The sequence below is a fragment of the Netta rufina genome (genome assembly GCF_964035555.1).
Source record: "Netta rufina genome assembly, chromosome: 1".
Lineage (NCBI taxonomy): Eukaryota > Metazoa > Chordata > Aves > Anseriformes > Anatidae > Netta > Netta rufina.
Window position 1 is genome coordinate 154,059,689 of NC_140123.1, and position 23,482 is coordinate 154,083,170.

Sequence of the window (23,482 nt, forward strand, 5' to 3'; positions counted from 1 at the left end):
ATAATTAGTATTTCTTTAATGGAGAAAATGTCAAGTAGTAAATGAAGAAAAAAAAAGATAATCTTGAAAATAAACCACCAGTTTTGTTCTGGAGTTATGAATTTCATAAATTTCCTGCCAGGATTTTATTTTTGTGGTACTCATTTTTACTTATGAGTGGGTGGCTCTGAAGATGAACAGCTGAAACAATTTAACTGAGAGCCTTGAGCTGGAAATTACAAATGTAAACTCTGAAAGAGGTTCATAGGGAGCCAGAGTTCAGCAGAAGTGCTGCTTTGACACACAAGCCCTTTGAATTCCGGATAATCAAGGTTTCTATCTGTGGTGTTTCTTTTCCTTTCTAAAGGAAAGATTAAGAAAAAAAATCACATGGTAGCTACCTGCAGGTCAGGTCCCTCACTTGCCTCCGATGGTGTAATTATTCAGATGAATTGGCTTTGTTATCCTGTGCAGTAAAGAAGAGAGGGTTAGCATCAGTCGTGGGTGGTGTTATGTTGTGTGCTCAAGTTGCATGAGTGTAATGTGAAAATCTCAGTCCTAATCAGTAACCAAAAATAAAAACACACACGCAAAATGGTACTGTTAGATAAACAGATGCTGATCATAAGACTGTAGACCACCCTGGTGATACTGAGCATATTGGCCTGGTGCTAAACTAAATGAAAGAGGATGTATCAGAACTAGGGCAGCTATCAAATACATGCTCTGTTATCACATACGGCTGCTGGTGTATACAAAACCAGCTCAGTACTAGCAAACATGAGTGGGTGCCACTCATGGGAACAAATTGCCTTTTGTTATCCATCTCCTTTTAAAGAATTGCACTGAAATAGACTTTTATTTACTAACATTATAGTTCATGTTAAAACATGAACTGAAAATGCACTCAAATCAATAACTGTTTTTTTAACTTTTTTTTTTTTTTTTGTACAACCAGAAGAGTATTTCTTAAGCAATCTGAAAACAATTCAGTACATTTGAGTTCTTTAAATTATTTTTGCAGTGTGCTTTTTGATGTGCATTTGAGCAGTGGCCGAGCACATGTAGGCCAGTAGTGTATTTATCAGTTGTGCTTGGCCTTGGACAGCATTTCTGTTCTGTTAGAGAGAAGAAGGCTGCTACCACAAAACCTTTCAAGACCTTATATTAACATTTTTTTTGCAAAGCCACAAGCTGAAGTTCAGGACACCTGCAACATGTTCGTAAAGAAATTCAGCATGGCCTGTTCCATGACAAACAGTTCCTGGAAGTGCACAGGACAGAGCAGACCTTGAGCAGGGAAGTGCAATTCCACTTTAGGTGGTGCTGGAACAGGAGACACAGTCCCAGGCGCATATAATACATTTCAATTGTTAACAGCGATTTGGATCAGTGTAAAGGCAATCAAAGTAAGAGTTCTGTATATCTCAACCATTAATGTTTTCTCAGTGCTGAATTTTTCCTTCTATATATCCAGTCCTGTTATGTCCCGTGACTTGCTAATTTAAATAAAGCCTCTATTGCCTGAGACAGGTTGTCTTAATAAGTATTGTAATAATGCATTACGTGTTGGAATACTTATGCATTGCCCTGCATGCATTGTATAACTTCTTGTTCCTGAAACTAAAACACTTGCAATTACAGACTGAATTTGTATTTTCTCACATCACTTACCAATACCCATGTAATATCTATTAAAACTTCCTGACTCCCAGACAAGAAATAGAATAGAATTTTGGAGTCAAGCTTCCTGTAGAAGACACTGAGCTGTGTAAGCAGAAGGCTGGATTCCTGTCACACTTGACGTATTCTGATGCTTTTTCACTTCATGTTATTTAATGCAGCTGTTTTCAGGGAAAGTGATGGATCTCCCATCTAGTTTGTGATTGAATTTTCTTGGCTTCAATTATTTGTCAATTGCACTAAATGCTTGCAGAAGTACAAAACAGTTAATATGATAGCTGAGAAGTCCTTTGTCGCCATGGTTATCCTCACACTGTTGTGAATAGGGTGGAAAGAAGGGGAAAATGGTATATCAGAAAGCTCTATGAATGTAAAAACAGCAGGAAGACAGAAAGCCAAGCAGACAGGTATCTCAGCTTGTAGCACTATCTTATTCGTAGTCTAAAAGGCAGTGGCCCCTGGTAACTTTTAACTAGGGAAGAAAAGAAACTCAGGATCGTGGCTTGAAACCTGTAGATGGAGGGCACAATGATCACCATGCAGCTGTATAGAACTATGGTTAATAACTCTCAGATTTTACCAATTGCTCTGAAACAAAAACAAAAACACCACCAACAACAAAATTTCAAGGGAAATTACTGTCAAGACAGCATTTTATAGAGGAAGAAACAAAAACATAGAGTTTAAATGACTTGCAAGCAGCTCCATGGTAAACATTGGTCCCCTGAGTCCTATTAATTGTCTGTTTGTTATACTACTGACACTGCTGTGCCTTGTCTGAATAATGCCAAAACTGAACTCTTTCAGAAGACAAGAGCCAAAATGTACCTGGAAGAAAAAAAAAAAAAAAAAAAAAGGAAGATTAAGACAGGTTCTGTATAACTGAAGAGGTGAAATTTGATCATGAGCAATTCTGTCATATGGAGGTTTCTGTTTTTAGCTTCAGATGCGTAAGGATTATGGGAAGTGGAACTGGCATCTCTTTGCTTTAAGGGTAAGTTTGTGACAGAGAACGAAATTTCATGTTTGGATAGCTTGTTAGATTGAAGTTATACTATATGGATTTATCTATTTATTTTTTAATTCATTCATATATTTTACCATTCTTTTGTTCAGTCAGACTGATTACTGAAATGTAAAGAAATGTGTATAATTGGAATTTCCCATACCTGGGGATTCTTGGATCTGAGGATTTTAATGCTGATAAAACCCATCACTAAGTAGGTAGTGATTGTCCAGAAAACCACCCACTATTTGTCCTGTAAAAGATAACTTATGCATGCATGCTGCTAGCTCTCGGAGGGAAGATGATTTGGTATTCATCACTTTTTCTAGTTTTCAAATGCAAATGATGGAATGATCAAATTAGACTCAAAAAATATTCATAATAATTTCACCTTCTTTATAACTTTTTTTTTTTTTCCTTACAATTTAAAACGTAGTTCAGGTTGTTCAGGGATTGTGTAGCTCATGGTGTCTTGATTGCTTGTATGGGTATTAATACTGAAACTTTTGATATTTGATTGTGGTCAATTATTAAGTAGAAATTAGCAAACTTTTCTATTTATTTTATTCATGATGTTTTACCTAATGTCACTTCTGTGTTAGTACCAGAATGAGGAGACAGGTTTTTATCTCGTTTTCCAGATTTACCTACGCTTACATGTAAAACAAATGGAAAGATGACATTTGGTAGTGGACCACAAATGGTGTAAAAAATGACTAATTACTGTTATTGGGAAAACAGAATCCCATGATTTCATTTTTCATTAAATATATTACCTGTCCAGAAAATTGGTTGACTTTGGGGGAAATGAATTTTCTAGAAGATACTATCTGGCTTCTCCAGTTGTTACAAGGCAAGACGCTTTTTTTGTTTTTCTGTTTTTTTTGTATTTAATCATAGTGTTCTCTAGTGGGAGAGCCATACTTCAGAGTGTCTCTTTAAAAGAAAAGAGACATCTTAAAATACCAAAAAAAAAAAAAAAAAGTATTAACCGCATCTGAAAATATTTTTCTGATGTTTGTGAGACCATGTACAATTTTTATGTGAGATGAAAAACAAATGCATATCAAAAGAAAGAAGAAAGCTTTTACTCAAATATTTATTTTTATAATATTTATTTTAAATATTTATATTATTTTTACCTGGCACAAGTCTAAAGAAATGGACATTCATTTTGCTTGCCTAATACTCCCTCAGTCCAAGAAGTCAATCTTTGGACTCTGGTTTCGAGAGATCATTATGCATGGGCACTACAATTCAAATGTGCTGTTTGGGTTTAACAGCCGATAAAGCAATTTGTTTTGATGTAGCCTATAAGACCTGGCTCTAAAATTCTAACAAATTCCCCACCTCACATTAGATCCTGAAGCTGCTCTCTGTAATGGGTATTTGAATATTCCATATAAATATTAATGAATTTGGTCCTCACAAAGGCTGAGGTAACAAATATAGGGCTTAAGAGAAGTCCACTAGAGATTTAGACATTCAAAATAAATGGGAAATGTATTCTTTGTTATTAAATTGCACAGTTATAATATAAACTGTATATATAATTCCAAGTACATACATGAGATAATTGAGCAAGAACCAGCTGAAGGCTCTTCAGATTTATAAATAAACGAGCTATTCCAGTGAACAGAAATAGAGTGTAAACCTCCCAGAGTTTTTACTGAGAATTAAATACTGAAGATCCACTATTGTGCACAATTTAAAGCACATACCTAGAAGTCACTCACCACTTTCCCTTAACAAGAGTAAGCAAATATTTGAACAAGCAGAGTGCATGTTGAAATTCTTTCATTTGACCCTGGAAAAGCAGAACTATATAGATACTTTGAGTAAACTTCAGGTTACTTGGAGAAAAGAAAAGAATAGGACATCAAGGATAAGGCAAATGACCAGGTTTTAATCTGGGGTGTTTGCCTCATTGATTTCCACTTGTTTGATACTTATTTGACAGAGAACATATTTTTCCTGCCTTTTTTTTTTTTTTTTTCAGATCCAGAGAGCTTACTTAAGTAGATTATCTGATGTCCTTCCTCATTGCCCTTTGCCTTGTGTTTCTCCTTAAAGTGTGGAAAGTAGGTATAAACATTCATGAAACAGCTTTATTCATTATAGACTAGTATAAAAGGCTATAGAAGCTGAAATTAATAAAAAACAGTATCTTGAAGGTGGGCATGCAGCCTCATCTCTATTATAATCAATGACTTCTGGCCTCTAGCTTTAGTGAGTCTGAATTTTTCCTCTGCAGTCTAAAATGCACTGAGCTTTTCTGGAATTGTATTTCCATGGGTGAAAACGTAAGTGTCTGGCAGCACCATAAGAGAGTGAGGTGGACCTGAATGCATGATGGAATATAATTGGACATAGTTTTGCTACTTGCTTATCGGTAAGAGTTTTTCTGCTACTTGTAATGATTCTTGGGGCTGAATCCATACCTATTTTTTCATATTTACATTCTTACAGAATCCTGTGACATGCTAATTTGCAGTATGAGCTATAGAAAATGCTATTTCTGGAGTTTATTACTGATGTTATTTGGGGCAATCGGAGTGACAAAATTTTCTGCCAATCCGAGCTGCTCAAGACTGGGATCATTCGAGACATCCACAGAATTGTTTGCCATACAGCTAAAGATGAACTCTCATTCTCAAAAATACAGCACACATTAATAAATGAAAGTTGTAATGAAGTACATTATTGACTTTGCACTTAGTCAACTTAGGTGACCATTTCTGTTTTGCTTGCAAGGTAATTCTGCAATTGAACTTAAACAGCACATTCTCACATTGTTTGAACATTAGCTTTCCTTGTCATGTAATTAATATAGTTATGTAGTGGAAGAAGGATCATGAAATATATCACAAATATTAAGAATGGGATTGCAAGAATGGAACTTTGGAAGTTAACTAGAAATGGAACAGACTTAAGCTAATGTCAGTTATATAAAAATAGGCATTTCAGTATACATTAAGATGCTGACCCATAATTTGCCATGGATCAGGTTCATATGCAAGTTTGCCACTTGCAATACGACTGATAATTTCTTGCAGAGGGATGTGACAGGAGCCTAGATAAATAATAAAGGCTGTGCCTTCCCCCCCCACCCCCTTTTTTCCCCTTTTTCTTCCCATCTTTAGCTACATAAAACTCATTCCCACCTCTGTCCCCCCCAAAAAAACATCAAGCGAGGATACAGAATCCCTGTACCTTAGGCTCAGATAAATCTGGATATTCTGGGGAAAAAAAAATAAAATGTCACATTTTCTGTTTAGTCTTAGGCAAGGAAGGTTGAAAAGACAATTTAGAGTACTTGCAATTTTAATTATAGAGTTTCTCCAGTAGCTGCTAACTGCCATGTGCTTCTTGATCTGTATTCTCAGTTGAGAAAGTGTAATGAATGTGCTGGTAACAGAGATCAATATTACAGATAATTTAAAAATGACTTTATTTGCATGCCAATAGTGATGTTAATACTTAGATTGAGTGCTAATGGACTCTCTCTTAGTTCTGTGAATATGCAAATATTCTGAGTAAAAATATGGTTGCAAAATCCACAGTTATTCCTGTTACCAAGTTCAAAAGTAATATCTAGAAGAATGCCAGTCCTTACGTCCTCTTCAAAGAACATATGTACTGAATGCTGACCATTTTTTAACAATAGTGCTTGTGCTTGTGGTCATTCTGATGCGGTGATCTGGAAAACAGTGGTAGAGGCATATAAAAGAAACAGGAATAGGGTTGGAAAAAACAGCAATTTTTACTCATGCAGAGATGATCGATAACCTGCTATTTCAGGAACCTAGGGAGCTTGAGGACATGGATTACATCAAAATCAAAGTTCAATGCCAATCTTTATAAAATTACATCATCTAGTTTGTAAGCTAAATCCACAACAGCAGGAACTCAAAGCAGTAGCTAAAATGCTACCTGTCCCCCATAAAGTTTACCACAGATCCCGTTTTTTTGTTTTTGTCGCTGTTAGGTTGTTGTTGTCGTTGCTGTTTTAAGAAGATCCCCATAATCTCTCTGGTTTTGTTTCTCTCATTTTCAAAGTCTTCTTAGAACTTGAAAATATAAAAGTTAATTGCCCAGAAGAATTTTATCAAAACTGTCTGAACATTTGACTCAGATTTAGCAGGGTCTCATGTAAGTACAGCTACTCAAATGAATAAAACTAAGCACATGACCAAGAAGGTGTCTGAAACTACACTTACATCTCTAAAAATATGGATGAAATACAGGTCGTCCTGAACTGTAAGACCTCCTCGGGGAGGAATCAAATGATAACATCAGTAATAATTGATACTAAAATTGCATTTTCATCCCATAAGATCTCTAGGTCATGTTATGCCTCATTCTCACCTGGATTGAGTCACAGGCACATGTCTAATTGAAGAGTTCTGTCCAAATATGTATTTTTTCAAGCCACATCTTAATTATTTTCTGTGTGATCATTCTGTGCAAGATTTTTGGTGCATTTCAAGTAAAGCTGTGATATGTTTTAGATTCTAAGATGGCTTGAAAACTGGAAAAATAATTGTATGCATTTATGTACATAAGAAGGTGCCTACTTTCATCACCTTGCAGGAAAATGGAAAAGTTTTTTTTTTTTTGATTTAAAGTTAATTCTGTGGACTACTGCATGTTGTAGAAAATCACCTGTCTCTATTTGTCAGACATTAACGGCATGTAGGACTTTGAAACTTATTCAGTCTTCTTCTTTGGGAGAGATGCTGCCTAAGAGTTGGACAAAAGGTGGTATAGAACCTTAGCAAAGTGATTTAACTTATGTCCTAATTCTTTTAATTCTTTTGCAGTTCTGATCTGTGCTTCTGAAAGGACTCTCGAACTGCAGTTTGAATTAACAAGGTTTGAAGGTCTTGTACGCTAGGATGGTCAAATCATTTCAGGTACAAGAAATATAATACTTCATAATACTTTTTCTGCTACTCTCTCTCTTTTTTTTTTTTTTTCTCAACATATATATAGTCTTCAAGCATGGATGCCTTTCTTGAAAGGATACAGTTGTGGAAAATGTTATTTTTTCAAGCAAAAGAAAGGCTTCAGATAAATTATGTTATAATGGCAGTATTACCTAGGCCAAGATTCATAATTTGTCAATTACATCTATGCCTAGAAACAAGCACGTGTTTTACAATGAAGTCTGCAGCAACAAGGGTAATTGCTACACACATCACTAGACATAATTTCAAAATTCTGTGTTGAATGTGTTTTAGGAGTACCAACATTTGCCAAAAAAGAAAAAAAATCCTTAGAGGGAAAATTCAACAGCTCAGAAATCTGCTATAATGGCATTTCTGAGTGAATCTTAAATTACTAGCATACAATTGGAGAGTTTGCAATCCCTTCTTTGCCTTTCAAGTATCAGTATGTGCCGCGAGTAGTTTAATTAATGAATTATATTCCACAGACACTCATTGGAAACATCCCTTTGGGATACAGGTATTAGTATGTTACCTAAAATAGGAATTTAGTGCACTTCATGTTCAGATTAAATACATTTATCTCTGGTGTATTATTTCTAGTAGGCCATATAATAAAAATGAATAACAGAGCGCTTACTGTTGCAACACTAACTCCTTTGCCAAGTGCTTATACTTTGATATTAAACATATATAATGGGCAGAGGGGAAACATGGTTAGCATTGCTTTTCAATACCATAAGAAATATTAGGCATCACCACACACTACCCATGAGGTGTTTAAATCTAGGGATCCTTCTTTCAGTGTTAGCGTCTACAACTAACACATTACAGAACACACATAATTAATATTTCAGGTGGTCTGTCCTTGGTAGTTTTATTTCCAGTAGAAAAAAGGGAGATATTGTTCTGGCTTACGGTTTTCTATCACCACTCAGAGGCTGGCTACATCCAAGTGCTATAGGTTTCTTGTAAACCATATAAGCATCAAAGTATTGATAATCTGAAGAATGTTGCTTGTAAGGTAATTAATAAGAAAGATTACTCCTTGAGAGTGGATATAACGTACGGCTCGAAAAACCTGATTTGGGGAGAATGGGCTTCCCAAATTGTGCAGAGGCAATTGCAAGTTCACTGGCAGTGCACCACAGGTAGGGAGGTCATTGCACAGCCACGTGGTAGGCTTACATAGGTCTAAGACCTGTTCATTAGGTCTGAACAGGTGTCCCCAAAGGGGGAAAAAATGTATTTCCATGTTTCTGTAACTGCTTTCAGTCAGAATTTTCAGTCACAAGGAGGCTGGTCATCTTAAAAGTAGGAAATACAAGATGAAACTCTGGGAATATTTTTTGAACTCTAAGAGCAACTATGTGTTATCCACGAAGCAGTGTTCTACAGGCACATTTGTACAGCATGTGCCATACTACCAGGCACTCAGCAGCAGCGCCTCATTTCAGGGCTGTCAGGGGGTCACATGTGTTTACAACCTCCATAAGCTGTTCATACTTTTTTTTTTTCTTTCCCTCCCTCCCTTTTTCCTTTCCTTCCTCTCTCCCTCCCTCCCCGCCAAATGTATTTTTGATTTTCCAGCTTTGTAGGCAAGCTGTAGGGAAATTTTCATTATTTGTCCACTTAGTCCTGTAGGTGTTTCAGGATTCTGGAGAGGATGAACTTATTATAAATGAGTCCCTGATGCCAACTTGCTACATCAGTGCTGTGTTACTACAGCCCTACTTGGAAGTAGAACAAGCTGAGCTGTGGTGCAGTGTGGGGCAGGTAGTTCACACAGCGCTGCTCAGTGCCAATGGCTCCTGCAAGCCACGGGAAACTGTCAGAGTTTACTTTACCAGTAATGTGACACACCATTATGATCTCATTGTATCAATTCCACAGTACTCAGGTAACAGATGCCTAAATTAACTATGAGTACAAAATGTATCTTCTTTGAATTACAGAGTTCCTCTTAACCGTATAACATCTTTTACAATGTGATTGCAGGAAGAATTTCCTGAGAGACTTACAGTGGATAGACCTAATAAAGCACTAAAATAATTCCATAAGACAAGACATGTCTCTGAAGCTGGTGTATATCTTAGCTGACTTGTGCATTACAATATTCTGAAACATTACCATTGAAACTTAGCAAGGGTTTCTAAATATATGCCAAGATGTGCCAAACAAAATATCCACTACAAATGATGGAGGTCTTCTGGAATATGGAACAGACTTTTTTTTTTTTGTGGTACTAATAACATGTCTTATTTTTTCATAGGCAGTTTTTCTCAAAGTATGAGTGTATTTCAAAATAAATATTGAGGAGTATTGTGGCTATATATCATGCAAGTCATGAAGCCAAACATAATTTCAGTTTCTGTCTCTCCTTTTTCTGTTTTCAGTTTCTCTCTGATGATATTTGTAGTAAATTCTTCTCCATTTGTGTCATAGTATATTATGTCATATAGTAAATATGTCATGTAATAGTATATTATGTCATGTAGTAAATTCCTCTCCATTCATGCCGTTACATTCTGCTACCTCAGGCTTAGACAGTCCATGTACAGACGTATGAATGTAATAGCTTAAGGAACAGTTGTGGAGTTTTGAGTGCAGTATTCAAGGAGACAAAGCTTAGCAGTGGTCTTCATTTATTAATTTATTATTTGTGGAGAGGGTTTAGGAGCTGGCATTAGATTTAGGACACGGTATTTGATGTGATGATGATTTGCAACCATGACTTAGTTTCCTCAGGGAAAGAAAAAAAAATGTAAAGCAGGAAAATCTGCAAATTGCAACTGCTTTCTGGAAAAGAATTTCACCAGGCGAAAAAGCATCTGGACGTGGAAAAAACAGGCAACACCTGCGCCAAGCGCTCAGGAACCCGGACTGGCTGTGGTTTTGAGGGAAAGGGCAACACCTCCGGGGTTCGTCTCCCCTCCACAGCAGGGCTGTGGAGCCTGCCCTCGCCTGTGCCCTTCCCTCACCTAGCGGCCACCGCACGCCCACGGGGCCCCGGACCCGGCCACCAGGGCGGAGGGCGGCGGTGCCAGACCCCGACCCCGACCCCGACCCCGAGATGGCGGCGGGGCCGGACCCCCGAGATGGCGGCCGGCCCACCCCGGCCCGGCCCGGCCCCAGGGGGCGCAGCCCGGGCCGCCCGCCCCCGCTCGGCGGGGCTCCAAGCTCCGTGCTCCGCGCCGCTTGCCGAGGGCAGCCGGCGGCCGGGGCCGGTCTCGGTGGAGCCGCCGCCATCCGAGGGGCTTCCCGAGGGCTGTCGGAGCCCCGCGGGGGCCGCGCACCATGGGGCTGGTGGGCAGGCTGGCGGCGGGCACCAGATGGGGCTGGTGGCTGCGGCCGCCCCGCTCGGGGAGCCGGGTGCCGGGCCGCGCCGCCTGCTGCCGGGCGCCGGGCGACTACGAGGCGGTGTTTAGGGCCTCGGTGGCCGAGCCCGAGAAGGTTTGGGGAGCGGCCGCCGCGCTGATCCGCTGGGACAAGCCCTGGGACCGGGCACTGCAGAGCCGCGGCCCCGGGAGCGCCGCCTGGTGAGTGCCGGCCGGGGGCAGCGGCTGCGGGGCGCCGGGCGTCGGGTGGGTGCTTGGGGCAGCGAGCCCGCTGCCCTGCTGTAGGGGTGGGACAGCCCCGGGGAGCTTAATGGGAATGCTTAATGATGGAAATCGGGACGGGTGAGGGACTTGGCGTGTGTCTGGGTGCCCGGTGTGTGAGCCTGATGCTCCCCGTGCGCCCGCTTTGGGTTGCTGTCAGTGCTGGGAATCTGGCATCAGGGGGATGGAAGATGTGCCTGTGGGAACGCACAGATGGTGGCTTGGAGTTCTTTAACCTTAGAAATTGGCTGAGTAGGTCATCGCTTCGAGGGCACGGTAAGGTAATGTTTAGCAAAAGCGCTAGCAGCCTGGTATGTGCATCCACGTGGTGAGCGGTGACTGCTCAGACAGAACGGACATCCTTCTTACAAAATTCAGGAAAAGATTTTCGGTGCTTCTTCGAAGGCAATTTGCCTGTTAAAGTTTTGTCATGACCGCCGTCATCTCTTTTTTCAGCAAATTGACATCATTCTCTTTGAACTTTTCTCAAAGAGAAGTTAATCCAGGATAAAAACGGCAAGGCAGGACAGTGGGCATCTTTGGTGCATTGATGTTCTTTGTCTTTTTAATATTTTTCTGTGATTTTAATTTAAAAATACTAAGCATTCTCAAAATATAATTAAAACAAAACAAAACAAAACTCATCACTCAGACCTGTCAGAGACAGAACCAGCAGTGTGGAAACTTTCTTATTGGTGTCTGTGATTGCTGTGTGGCAGCTCTGACAGTGACAATTTTTTTTTATCTCTTAAGCTGAATGTTAAGCAGCACCCAGCCAGCATAAATCCCTTTAAGTCATCGTGGCTGTATAACAGTCAGGAGGCTTCAAGTGGATTGATAAGGGGACCTGTGGTCCACTGACCTTGGGTTTTTAGGTCATGGCACTGGTTAGAAGTAGGATTGCCTGCACGATTAAGGACCACTGAGGCTCCTTGGCATTCCTGAACAAAGTAACGAAGAAGTAAGGATAGTTACTTTGTAAAAGTTAAGGGATAAGAATCTGATACACACTAGCAAGCACGGTTTTTCTATCAGATCCTGTCAAACAAATGTAATTTGATTTGATGAGTGTGATAAGCTTGCTGGCTGCAATTAATGTGGTTTTGTCTTTTTAAAGCATTTTGGCTTCGTAGATGAAGTTATTTGGGCTTTTGACAGGAATAGGTGGATGAAGTTTCATATGCTGAGGTCAGATTTATCTTCCAGTGGTCTTCCCTGACCTTCTGTCCCCCTGGCGTCTTTACCCCTCTGTGGATGCAGATTGCCACAGACTGTATTTATCTTATGAGTGTGTGCAAGTAGGAGGGAAGGTGTAAGAAAGATGGAGCCAGGCTCTTTCCAGTGGTACCCTGTGCCAGGACAAGAGGCAGTGGGCACCTTCTGAGAGATCTTCAGAAGCCTCCTGGACATGGTCATGGACAACCTGCTCAAGAAAGTTTCCTCTAGGGAAACTTTCCAACCTCAACCATTCTGCGATTTGGTGCGATTATACATGGATGCGAGTCTCTGAAGACTCAACATCAGGCCCTAATTATTGTTTGATTGTCAGGGGTCTGTTGCTCTGTTGTGGATAATAAAGCTTCAAGCAATTCAAATTTGTTTAATGCTCTTTATTGCCTTAATGTGCAAAGTACTGTTTTTTTTGTTTTGTTTTGTTTTGTTTTGTTTTTTAATTTAAGTTCATGTTAAGAGATACCAGGCTGTGTAGTGTTTGGAGATACTGGTGATACTGGTGGTAAGAGATATTGGTGCAGTGTTTTGCTGCCTCTGAAGTCCCAGATGATTACCACTATTCTGTGTGCCTAGCAGAACAACAGACAGATAAACCTTTTGAGGAAAAGACTAAATTTAAGAAAGAAAGAAGGTATGGGAGGCGATTTCAGAACATGTTCTGAACAAACAGGAAGCAGTTTATGAAAACCTTAAAATAGTGTTAAGAAATTCATGTCTGTGCATCTTGAGTTGGAAAATGTGTTGGAGACATATTGTTAGGTCAATTAATAAGCATTCTTTATTTTCAGTGTCATTGTGTTGGTTGCCAAACCTGAGACTGGCAGAAACAGACACTTTATGTATGTTTTCTGGTCCCGTTTACTTCACCTGAAAAAGGTTGTTAACATATCTGAAACTTCAGTTTATAGGACAAATCTAATTTCTGCCTTTCTAAGTACTAGAAAAGCATAAAAAATGTGCAGCATGCCCTAGTGCACTTTCTTTAGTCTCTTCTATTGGAAATACCAGTATTATGTCAGTGGGATGCAAAATGCTGTCCAAAAGGTATCAATCAGTGCCACTGTCGTCTGTCTCTTTTGCTGAAGCAGTAATCTCAGGCACCATTGGCTATTCTGACCTGCATCAGTGGCTGGTACGGGGGAAAAAATAATGAGAATAGCAAACAAGAATGAGTAGTCAAGGAAAGGGTGAAGGAACTGAAATTGTTTGGTGGAGACGAGTAAAAGGAGACATGTTTTGAAATACATCAATTTTGGCTACAAAGCTCGAGGAGAAACTCAAGTCTGCTTTGAAGTGGTCAGAAAATACGGATCTTAAATTGTGACAGGAGAGATGTTAATTTTAGACCTTAGAAATAAAAATATCTTTTTAATATTAGTGGTAGTGAAACACTTGAACATATAATCATATGGGGATCTTGTGGAATCCTGATTAGGAGGGTTAATCAATTTTTTTGTTAGGAATGATAGAAACGTTTTCTTTCCTAACTAATGCAGGTAGAGGGCAATTTTGCAAGCTGTGTTCTTCATGACTAAGACATAAACATTATGTGAAATCACCTTTGAGCTTCAGGAATGTTACCCTGTTTGCTATTCAAGTATTACTGACACTTTAAAGAAATGTGGCTGGATCAGTTAACATACATTTATCTTAAAATATCTAATACTGTAGTGGTTTTGTTTAACGCTACATTCGACTTCTGTTCTGACTTCATCTAAACAATTAAAAAGAAAATCCCGTTGATTCCTGGGAATTCAGGCTGGAGAAGTGCTTGTGCATGGAATTACAGGAATTAGCGATACACTTTTTTTTTTTTTTTTACATTTAAAGTACAAAATAATTGTACTGTGTTTTTTTCTTTTGCATACATGCTGGGTTTATTCAGAACATTTACCATCCTTCATTTTTCTTCTTAATTATCTTTGCCTCAGAGCCCCACTGAGTGAAACTAAAAATTGTCTCTGAACACAGCTATTTGATTTTGAAGATAGCAGATATTGTTGGAAATTACAACATAATTTTAGAATATTTGAATTTAGGCTTAATTATGTACTGCCTTCATCATGATTATACTTATTTTGTTACTAGCAAGTCGGCTGTTGACAAATCTGAAAAAAAATCTGAATGCAGTAAAAACCATTTTGGTGCCACAGACGGTAGATGTTAAGCTGTATGTAAGCAGAGTCCTGCTATGGAAGACCTAACTACCTGACTTGTCACAAGTAGGAGAATGTGAGCAGTGCTTCCTTGCCCCTTCTACTTCCCCTTGAAGATTCAGTTGTTTTAAAGAACGGTTAAAGAAAAGCCAGTGCCTGTACTTGAGATCCCTGGTTGTGCAACAAGAACAGCTCTGCCAGACCTGCAGGAGATGGGAGGCGCTGGCCCCAGACCAGGGAGTCAGGAATTCCTGCTGACAGCTGGAGGCGGCTTCAAAAGGGGCTCAGGGGGTCGGTAACCACACAGAAATTGTTACAGGGATGCGTGATTGGATGAAAGTTACACGTCCTGTGGATTACCAAAGGCTACTGCTGTCAGGGATGTACAGGAAAAAAGACTTGCCAAAAAGGTAGATATTGGCAGAACATTAGCTTAAAAAGTTGCTGTGAAGCAAGCTGTTTTGGTATTATAACCACATTTAAATTCTGCTGTGATTTTGGCAGGAGGAACCCTGCTATTTTTCTTCCACAGTAGCATCAGTGGATAGAAGACGAGCTCTTCCAGGAGACTGGTGGTAAACTGAATCCAGTTTCTTTTATGTATTGGAGTTATTACTGTTCACTCTTTTTGTTTCTCTTTTTTCTCCTCCTCTGCTCCATTTGTTTACTGTTATTCCTTTCCCAGCCTTAGGAAATGAGCCTAAAGAAAAGATCTTCAGGCTGGAATTTGGTCCATAAGCATTATTGAGATAAATATCTGGTTAGCAACAGATTAGCATTTTACAGCCCTGCTTATGGCAAGATTCACTTGCAACTCTTACAAACATCCTGCAGATCCATCCCATATCTTTCTGCAGTTTAGTGGAATATTTTATTTTCAGTTCTAGATCTCTTTTTTAAATTAATGCCCTTATTCCAGGGCTGGGGCCTGTTTTAATGCTGCTGTTGCTTTCCAGCTAAAGCTTATTCAAGCAAATTGATGTTCTTCAGAGATGCTCATCTCTTTGGCAAAAAGATGAACATGCAAAAAGTTGTAGCAGCACTGGGCAGTTCTTCAAAGCCAGGTGTTTTTTAATTTGTCAGCCAAAATGGGGTATTCCAGCACGTTTGTGAGTGACAAGTAGAGAAGCAAGAGACTTGCACTTGTGTCCACAGTAGGTGCCTCGCTGCTTTCTGCGCTCCCTCCCTCCCTCTGACCTGGGCACCAGAGCTCTCAGTGTAGAGCGCTGGGTTTTGCTTCAGCCTGCAGTCACGTTTTTTTTGGGGGGGGGGCTTGTTCGCAAGCACTAGTTAAAAAATGTCTTTGATAATGTTGATCTTGCTGCATAACTTAATGGGAATCCAAGCTCTGCCACTCACTCATGCTTCCACCATTCTTAAATAGCAATGTGTGGTAACCGAGATACTGTGCTCTGCTGTTCCGTTGTTCACGTCGTCCTACAGAGATATGATATAAAAATCAGTGAATGACCTAAGCCTACACAGCTTTTATGACAATAATACAGAGTTTATCTGTATTACTTGAAGCAACTGACAAGCCTTTATTGTTCATATAGTTCTTTTATGGGAAGAGGTTTATAGCACAGAATGTTTTTTTTTTTTGCTTTCTTGTTCTCTCACCTTCTCCTTATTAATGGCATTGTAAAGGAGACACAGGAAAGTTTGCTACATCCTAACTGGTTTTGCTTTAATAATTGCAATTCTTTGACAATAGGGACTATTCAGTGGCCTGTGTTCATATGGATATATGAATAATACATCAAATATCCTAATTTAGAGCAATCCTATCAAACAAATTTATAGGGTTTTATGACCGTTGGTGTCAGTTTCATTTAGATACAGATGCATGTATGCTTAGCTGTTACTGCCAAGATGTGAATAAGAACATTTGGAGTCCTGAACCCACTCTTCTTAGAAGATAAGTTTACATGCCGGTACAAAGTGTAATAAGATATTTTTGTAATGTCAAAATTATTTTACGTGAATGTATGTCATGTTCCCTGAAATTGTAGCTATAAAAATCAGAATGATTGATGCAAAGTAAGTTAAATCAAGACCCAGTTTAGCATATTCTTTGGCATATTCTTTGTTAAGTCAATTAAGGTATAAGTACTTTACTTCTTTTACTTATCTTGGTTTATGTAGCTTTTTAAGTAAATTGTGGGGTTATAGAATAAAAAATGACTCCCTGAATGGACTGTAAACTTTTATGGACGATGCTTCAATTGCACGCTCTCATTCCTTAAAAGAAAAAACAATAACAATCAACCCTGTCGTAGTCATTTGACATTAGTCATTGGCTGTAATGTACTTTCAACTTCTTTTTTAGGTTTGTAGGTGGAGAGCTGAACATTTGTTACAATGCTGTAGATCGTCATGTTGAGAATGGACGAGGAGACCATGTTGCCATTATTTATGACAGTCCTGTAACAAATACCAAAGAGAAAATAACATATAAGGAACTTCTTGAACAGGTACGTTTGAGAATAACCTTGTTACTGGAAATAGATTGGAAATACTGCACAGCAGGTAGATATTAGGGAGGCAGAAGTGGTCTGCCTTGCTAGTTTCTAGTTTATTCCTTTTGCTGTGCTCAGTATTGATCTATAAGCTTCAGTGCTTTTATCTGATAATAGAACATCTAAGAAGTTTTGATCTTCCTTTAATTATCTTTTTTTTTTTTTTTTTTTTTTTTTTTTTCTGCAGTTGGTTATTTTTTGTCCTGGTCAGTTAAATTCTGAACTTTTCTTTCTTGATATCTCTCTCTCCAACCCCCCCCGCCCCGTCTCCTAACAGTTCTTATTTCCTATATGAAAGGTAAAGCAAAATATTAGTCGAGCCACTTGGCACTGAGTTGCTACAAAGAACAACAGTGCTGTTGCAGTAATAATGAAGGTGCACACCTTGGCTATTGCTGCAGATAATGGAGTGTAAAAACAAATGCCCAATGAACAGGAAGCAGGTTCAGGCAGAGCTGCGTCACATGCATGGTGGAGGCTATAGCGAGGGTGCTGGTGGCCTGCACTAGCACTCCGTTTGGGAAGCCCGTGGATTTCAACTGTCAGCTGGGGTGGCCAATGTAGCTTGCCCCTTTCTGGGGTGGCGAATGCCCAGTTCAACATCAGCCCCGAGTGCCAGGCTCTCTGTGTGCCGCCATCAGCAGGTCTCATGCTACTCCTCTGTGCCGATAATTTGGCAGCCTCATTACCTGACGCTGTCATTTACCAAAGGTCACCTGCTGATGCCACCCTCAACCAGGCCCAACCCATGCCGGTTGCTATAATTGGTACTTAAATTGAATTTCCTGTTCAAATGCTGTATTTTAACTTTGTTTGTTCTGCCTTTCTGTTCTAGTTATATATAGCAGTTGCACTTAACACTGAACGCAAAGAAATTTTGGAGTCAGACTCCTCTTCTTGCTTAATGAATTTCAGACTGCAAGATGTATTAACGTGGTTGGAACACACTCATTGTGCTGCAGATACATGTAATGCAAACCTATATTTAAAATGTTAAATGAAGTTCACAATACACTAGTTTGGTGTGTGAGGTTTGTATTCCACTGTTGGAAGAAAAGAATAATCATGCAGACACAAAGACTGATACATCTCTGCTGTACCATAAATTGTGAGAAAAATATAGAAAATATTTACTCCTCACCATTTTTTTTGTTGATTTACCAAGTCCAAAACTGAACTTTGAAGTTACATGCAGTATGCTGGAGCTAAAACCACTATTTCAGTGTTTTAAGAAATCAGGCAGCTTTAAAAGGGCACAGCTTCTCATCTAATTTTGTTTTTCATGTCTATATGTTTATATCTTTATATGTCTATGTCTATATGTCTTTATGTCTTTATGTTTATCTAGAAATAAATTGTAATTATATGCAATTTTATGCCATGTACCATATATAAATGTATATGTATAAATGAAAAAGTATATATATGTAAATACCTATTCATTTATTTTAATGAATACATCATTTTGATGTAAATGATCTCCTGTGGGCTTCTTCTGCAGAAATTTCCTCTAAACAGCACTTGAAAAGTAGCCTTAGTTCACTTTTTAGTGTGGATGTTGGTGTCTCCTAAGTTTGTGTATCTGTGTTTTCTGTAAGCACATTAAACATGTAATCTTGGTGGTAGCTGAGTCCTATCTTAATATTGTGTTTGAATTCTGTACAGTTTGTTATTCTCCTTAATCAAAAGGGCATATGATCGTGAAAGGCAGGGTTTGGGATGAATAACTTCCCATTTGCATCTTTCTAGTCCACTCTTGTGGAATACATTTAACTTGATTCATCGGGTAACTGTTGAACACCAGGTAACAAACATACCCACAGAGATGTTGGCTGAAAATTGCAGACACATGGGTGGGTGTGTTTTGTGTCACAGATCTCGTAAAGACCAGAAAAATTTTGGGAAAAGGCCTACTAAACCACTATGACGCATGCCTTATGGTGTTTGGCTCACATCCTGCTGCCATTACGTGTTGCTGTCTTCTCGGTCTGCTCAATGTAAGCCAAAAGTACTATATGCTGGAGTTTTGAAATAGACTTTCACTGATTTGCATGCTTCATTACCAACTGGTATGAGTGTAGACCAGACGTATGAACGAAGTTGACAAATAGGCTTAGTAATACCCCAGAGGCGAAAGAAACCTTTTGCTTCCTTTCTGGAGTTCCTTTCCCAGTTTAAAATAGCCTTCAGTGGGAATCCAAGTGCAGACTGTAGTTTGAACTATACCCATCTGATGAATGTTTGTAGCCTGCCAGGCCAATAAGCTGTTATTTCACTGAGAATGTCTTTTCAGAGAGGCTGCCTGTTCAAAATGTCTCTACAAGAGATCAGGGTTTGAGGCGATGCATTTCTCTCTGGCTTTTGGTAGTAAAAGAGGATTTGATAGGTGGATTAACTAAAAGTTATGTGGAATAACTGTGGGTCGCAGGATGGGAAGATGCAGAGTTACTTAGCAGGTTGGATCATTTGTCCAAGGATCAAACACATGGTAAGGATGAAAAAAATGACCTAGGTGCTTGGTTGGGGATAATACAACTCCTTAGGGAAAGTGGGATAGCTTGTCCTCGGGAAGCCTGTTGCTTTCAGATTACCTCTATCCTTTTTACTCATTGCACTGCTGTTCAGATCTAAGAGCTACAACAATGCTGCAATTTTAAGGTTAAGCACTGCTAAACTGTAAATAATTGAGAGAAATGTTGGAAGCTTGTGGATGTTTAGTGGCCAACCTGTGAGGAACAATTTTTTTTATTATCTTTTTTTTTTTCAGAATTGGAGTAGAAGGATTGCAGGAAAACTTCAGCAGTTTATTGATACAAATAATGACAAGATCTGTCTGTGCTGATACTCTGTGCAACTATATTTGGAAAGTCTTGTGACTCTTAAAGTGAATTTTTAACATAGTGCATATGATTACATTGTATTAATTATATGGTGTTTCAGATGGAATGCTGCAAATGTGGAGAGTAGGGCACTGACAAAACTGATGACATGACAGTTTTCCAGAATGTACCTATTGGATTTATTTTACTGATGCCTCTTACAGGCTTTTAAATGTGGATTACATAATTGAACTGCTTACAGTGAAATGGGGATGTAGCTGTAAGCTTTGTGAATACCTTGAGATAGTCTCTAATTCCAGTAGTGAGATGCCAGGAAAAGATAAGGGAGACATGAATTCTTTTAGAAATGTTACTGAATCTCTGTAGTGTTAGGGAAAAATACATATATCCAGGGGGGAAAAAAAAAAAAAAAAAGAGAAAGAAAACAATGGCTTCTGTTCATTTAAAAACACTTTCTGTTTGGAAAGTGTTGGAAAGTACTACTGTTTTCAGGTTAAGAGGAAGGTTGTTAGGTGGGTAAAAATACCTCTATGTTTACATTACTGGGTTATTTTCGTAGGCTGCCTCCCTTGCTAAAAAAAATAATAAAAAAAAAAACTCAAGAATTTGAATGACATATTATTTGCAGTTGTTGACACTTGACAGATATTGTACATGAAAACAATATGATTTCTCTTGGTCATTATTTCAGAAATGATGCACAGTTAGTGTGCTGGATTCAGTGCTGTAATAAATAATTTCTAAGTGCAAAAACCTGACAGGATTACTAAAATCCAGAGACCTCCTTCCCCCCAAGCTGAGTCTCTGACAGCACTGAATGTTACAAAAATATGAATGAGAGAGAAGGACTTCAGGGTTATCAGCACTGGATTGTGATGTAATTTCTTTGTTCCGATTTTTTATTTTTTTTTTATTTTCGTAATTACCCACCCTAAAGGCATCTCCTTCTGAAATAGCTGTATTAGGAATTGTCAGGTTGTATTTATGTGTCTGTCTGTCTGTCTTGCACTGCATTTATCTCCTGTATATATATGACTGAAGAATCACCCAGGTTGTTTTGCTTCTAGTAGTCTTTCTCATTCTACGTACTTTACTCCATCTTCTTTCTTTGCCTTCTGCCTTGTAAAATGGACAATTGCTTCTTAGCCAGAAATAATGACTTTCATTTCAAGATACTCGTTCTTAGAAGTGCTATAAAATCAAAACTAGAATACAGACAGAAAATCCTACAGAGACTGACAATCAAACTGTTTATTCTCTTTGTGTAGTAAAGCAAAATTACCTTGCTAGAACTATGTATTAGACTTTTTGTTCAATGCTGTTTTTCATTATCCTATTTAAATTTCAAAATTCATTCTTCAATAGATGTCCTAGAAAGATTTAACTATGATGTACAAGAGTAGCTCTTCAAAAATATCAGTATTAGTATTCTGGAAAGGATGAGACTAATCAAGAATTTACAAAGAGTGTTGCCTTGAGTTTTTCACGTTCCACAGAAAAGACTTCCAAGTCACCTTAGAAATCTGAAGTGGCAGGAACTTGATCTACCTTGACATAAGTGTTATACTACTCCCTTGACTTAGGTGTTACACTGCAGCATGTCAACATCAGTGATACCTGCAGTAATGTAGAATTTGGTGCAGTATTGGCAGAGCGAAGCAAAGCCGTGCTGAATTAATTGCTGAGGCTCCTGACATTTCCACTATATGTGGCTTGTAGGTTTTACTTTGCAATAGGTTTAGTTTGATCCTTTGAAACAAATGCCCCATGATTCACTTCATAGCTGTCAGAACATAGCTGTTCCACAAATCTCTGCTTCCTTGACTTGTGGATGCCTTTAGGAAATGCCATGCTTTTCTTTGATCTGTCTCACTGCTGCTTGATTACTCTCCCCACACTGAATGGACGTTGTTCAAATAAGCATGTAAGGGAAATAGGTGCTGTAGGAGTTTTGCAGAATGCTATTGTCTATCACTTACAACTAGTTGAAATTTCTTCTGTGGCACATGCGTGTCTGGAACTTCTCTTCTGCAGAGTGGATGCTGTGGCATTGCTTCTGATCAAATGTGAAATCCATGCCATGCTGGTGACCCTTAGAGAATCCCCATCTGATCCCAGGCCCTTCTAGCAGGCGCACGCTCCACAGCTGGTCTCCCAGACCAGGAAGGAAGATGGGCCTGTATCTGTGCCCAGTACCCTGTATCTCTATCACAGTACCCAGCTTTCCCTCAATTCAAAGAGGATTTGTGTCAAAGACTTGACACTGGTGAGACCCACACTGTTCAGCACAGTCAGGTTTGGAATTTAATTTTTGAGCATTTGGAGTGGAATTTCTGCTTTAGTATTTTCTAAACAGAATTCTTGTGGCATGGACCAAAACTGAACTGTATTTTAAACCACTGGGGACAGCTGGCTGATTTATTTCAGAGCTGCACTACTTCTCCAAACCTGAACTGCTAATACAGGTATAGTGTTTGTTTGGTGGCAGGGTAAAAACAAAACTGTGCTCACTAAGGCTTGCATTTGACATAAGTGTAATTTAAGTCCAGATCTTCAAATCTGAAAACCTACTTGGGCCTCCTGTTATATCACTTTGTCTCAAGTCATTTTATTACTGCAGTGTCAAGTATATTAAGGCAATAGAGCAGTCTTAAACTTTGAAGAAGAGCAGAGAAATAGCATGCTCGTAGGAAAATAGCAACTGTAAAATCTTGAGTGATAAAGTATGCTCTCTTAATATAAACCATAAATGACAACACACTAACAAACTGGAAGGTTTCATGGCTTTTAACAATTTAATGAAATGTCACTACTCAAACTATTTTTTCCTTCCTTTTAGGAAGAAGGATTGCTTGAATGTTTCAGGGTTTCCACATCAATCTTAAGGGCAATGTAAACCTGCTTTATGATGTTCCACAGTCTTCCAAAAAGTTGCAGATGGAGACAGTGTTTTATTCTGTAGGGCAAATGCTCACTGGCTGTCAGAAGGGTGAAGGAAAAGAAAAAAGGAAAATCGTAGCTACCCACATATTGTATTGGGTTAATGCCTCTGGTGACATTGAACTCTGCAGAGTGGGAAGGTTAAGTACAAACAAGTAACTAGTGAGCTTGTCCGGAAGATGTGGTTTCTGCCTGCAACATGCTACGTATATTCTGCTTTAAATAAAATTTATGCATGGTAGATTTCAAGAAAACTTACTTCAGTATATGCAGTTCTCTTTACTGTCTCCCTCATACAGCCAAGTACCAAAGTTATGTAGCTCATATACAGGCACTGGGAGTCTTCTATTACAAAATTACTAATTGTGATCTTTAAATGATGCCTTTTTCATCCACAGGCAAACATTGCCTTTTTTCAGCATCAGTAATAATTATAAAAATAAAAATGAACGTGTTGTCCATTGTGTTTATTATTTATTGCTTACTATTCTTACTATAACTTATATAGGATATAGATTTACTCATTAAATATTATTTTTGTTTTCTCTGGCCTTTTGGTCTATGTGCTGCTTGAGAGT

The 23,482-nt window shown here is 38.8% G+C and overlaps 1 protein-coding gene across 1 annotated transcript in view; it reads left to right on the forward strand.

The window, feature by feature from the left end:
• The first annotated feature begins 10,834 nt into the window (after positions 1-10,834).
• ACSS3 (acyl-CoA synthetase short chain family member 3) overlaps positions 10,835-23,482 on the forward strand; it is a 65,771-nt gene continuing 53,123 nt past the window's right edge. The window contains exons 1-2 of the mRNA XM_084305941.1: positions 10,835-11,156; positions 16,935-17,079. Coding sequence (XP_084162067.1) covers positions 10,915-11,156; positions 16,935-17,079 — 387 coding nt within the window. The 5' untranslated portion in view covers positions 10,835-10,914. The remainder of the gene's footprint in view (positions 11,157-16,934; positions 17,080-23,482) is intronic.